Consider the following 1,485-nt stretch of genomic DNA (forward strand, 5'->3'; position numbering starts at 1 on the left):
TTTCATAATTTAAAAGTGTTTAATTAGAAGCTAGATGTTTTTGTTTTTTTTTCTCTTGCAAACGAAATTAAAAATCATAAAAAAGGTTGCCAAATGGAGACATCATTTGCGCTTGTTCCTTATTGTGGTTTTGCTTTTCTCAGGTCAACCAAAGATAGAGACAAGCGGGAAGGAAATAATCCGTGCATGGAAGAATGAATGGGATTCCCGCTTTTGTCTCCTTCGCCATCGCCAACCACGCTTCCCCTCTCAATTATTGGTTCCACCCACCAAATCAAAAACCTCACAACTCCCCAAAACTCCATCTTTTCACCTTCCCGTTTGCTCTTCCTTCGTTGTCATATCGTGTCTCATCGCCGCCACATAAACATCGAGGGTTTTGCAGCAAACATGAACGGGAAAGCTTCCGTTTCTAAGGAGCTTCATGCCAAACACACCAAGGTACCCCTTTTCAGATGATTTTTTTTTCAAGAATTTAACTTAACAGAAATCACTTTATCTTCAACTAACTTTTAGCCAAAATCAATTTTTTAAATTGTATTTCTTGCTATTGAAGAAACTGATTGCAGGTATATTTATAAAAGAGAAAATAGAACATCTAGTATTGCAGATAAAGTAATGATATTCTACTGTTTTGGTGTTTACATTTTGTTTTTGATTTTGTGTGTCTGTGTGTGGGACTATATGCAGATCTTAGAAGGACTTCTTAAGCTACCTAACAACAAGGAATGTGCAGACTGTTGGACCAAGTATACACTTTTCACAAACCATTATTTTATATTGATTAAGAATACACATTGATGTTTTTATTTTTGTTTCATGAAGCTTAAACTACTACAATAGTTCATTCAATTCAATAGGTTCTTTTTCATACTACGATTGTACTTTTAGTACTTCTATTACTTGTACCAACTCGAAGACTAACTGTGCACCTTATGTTCGCCGAGCATGGTTATAGGTATCTTACAAAACATGTGAGTCATCGATACTTTCAACTCGATCTATTAGGACATGAATCTCATATTGAATTCCGATACATTCTGATTAATCACTATTGAAACTTGGTATATGAATTTTAATATTTCAGGGCACCGCGATGGGCTAGTGTGAACTTAGGAATTTTCATTTGCATGCAGTGTTCAGGGATTCATCGGAGTCTTGGAGTGCATATATCGAAGGTTTATAATTATATATACATTTTTCTTCTTCGTTTTCTCAGTTTAGAAATCGGTAATGGCTAAACCTTCTGATTTTGCAACCAGGTGAGGTCCACAACTTTGGATACATGGCTACCAGATCAAGTTTCTTTCATGCAATGTAAGTAACTATGCAATCTATTTCTTCATTACTTTGTTTGTGAAATATATTATTGAAAAAATTATGAGATACAATGGTTTGTTTTATGCAGTTATGGGTAATGTGAAGTCAAATAAGCATTGGGAGGCTAAACTACCACCGGATTTTGACAGAAATGGATATGGAGTC

The 1,485-nt window shown here is 35.1% G+C and overlaps 1 protein-coding gene across 1 annotated transcript in view; it reads left to right on the top strand.

Moving 5' to 3' along the window:
- The first annotated feature begins 390 nt into the window (after nucleotides 1-390).
- LOC127132698 (probable ADP-ribosylation factor GTPase-activating protein AGD15) overlaps nucleotides 391-1,485 on the top strand; it is a 2,164-nt gene continuing 1,069 nt past the window's right edge. The window contains exons 1-5 of the mRNA XM_051061665.1: nucleotides 391-441; nucleotides 691-749; nucleotides 1,088-1,178; nucleotides 1,263-1,317; nucleotides 1,409-1,485. The exon at nucleotides 1,409-1,485 is cut by the window's right edge and continues 20 nt beyond it. Coding sequence (XP_050917622.1) covers nucleotides 391-441; nucleotides 691-749; nucleotides 1,088-1,178; nucleotides 1,263-1,317; nucleotides 1,409-1,485 — 333 coding nt within the window. The remainder of the gene's footprint in view (nucleotides 442-690; nucleotides 750-1,087; nucleotides 1,179-1,262; nucleotides 1,318-1,408) is intronic.

The sequence above is a fragment of the Lathyrus oleraceus genome, chromosome 1 (assembly GCF_024323335.1).
Source record: "Lathyrus oleraceus cultivar Zhongwan6 chromosome 1, CAAS_Psat_ZW6_1.0, whole genome shotgun sequence".
Lineage (NCBI taxonomy): Eukaryota > Viridiplantae > Streptophyta > Magnoliopsida > Fabales > Fabaceae > Lathyrus > Lathyrus oleraceus.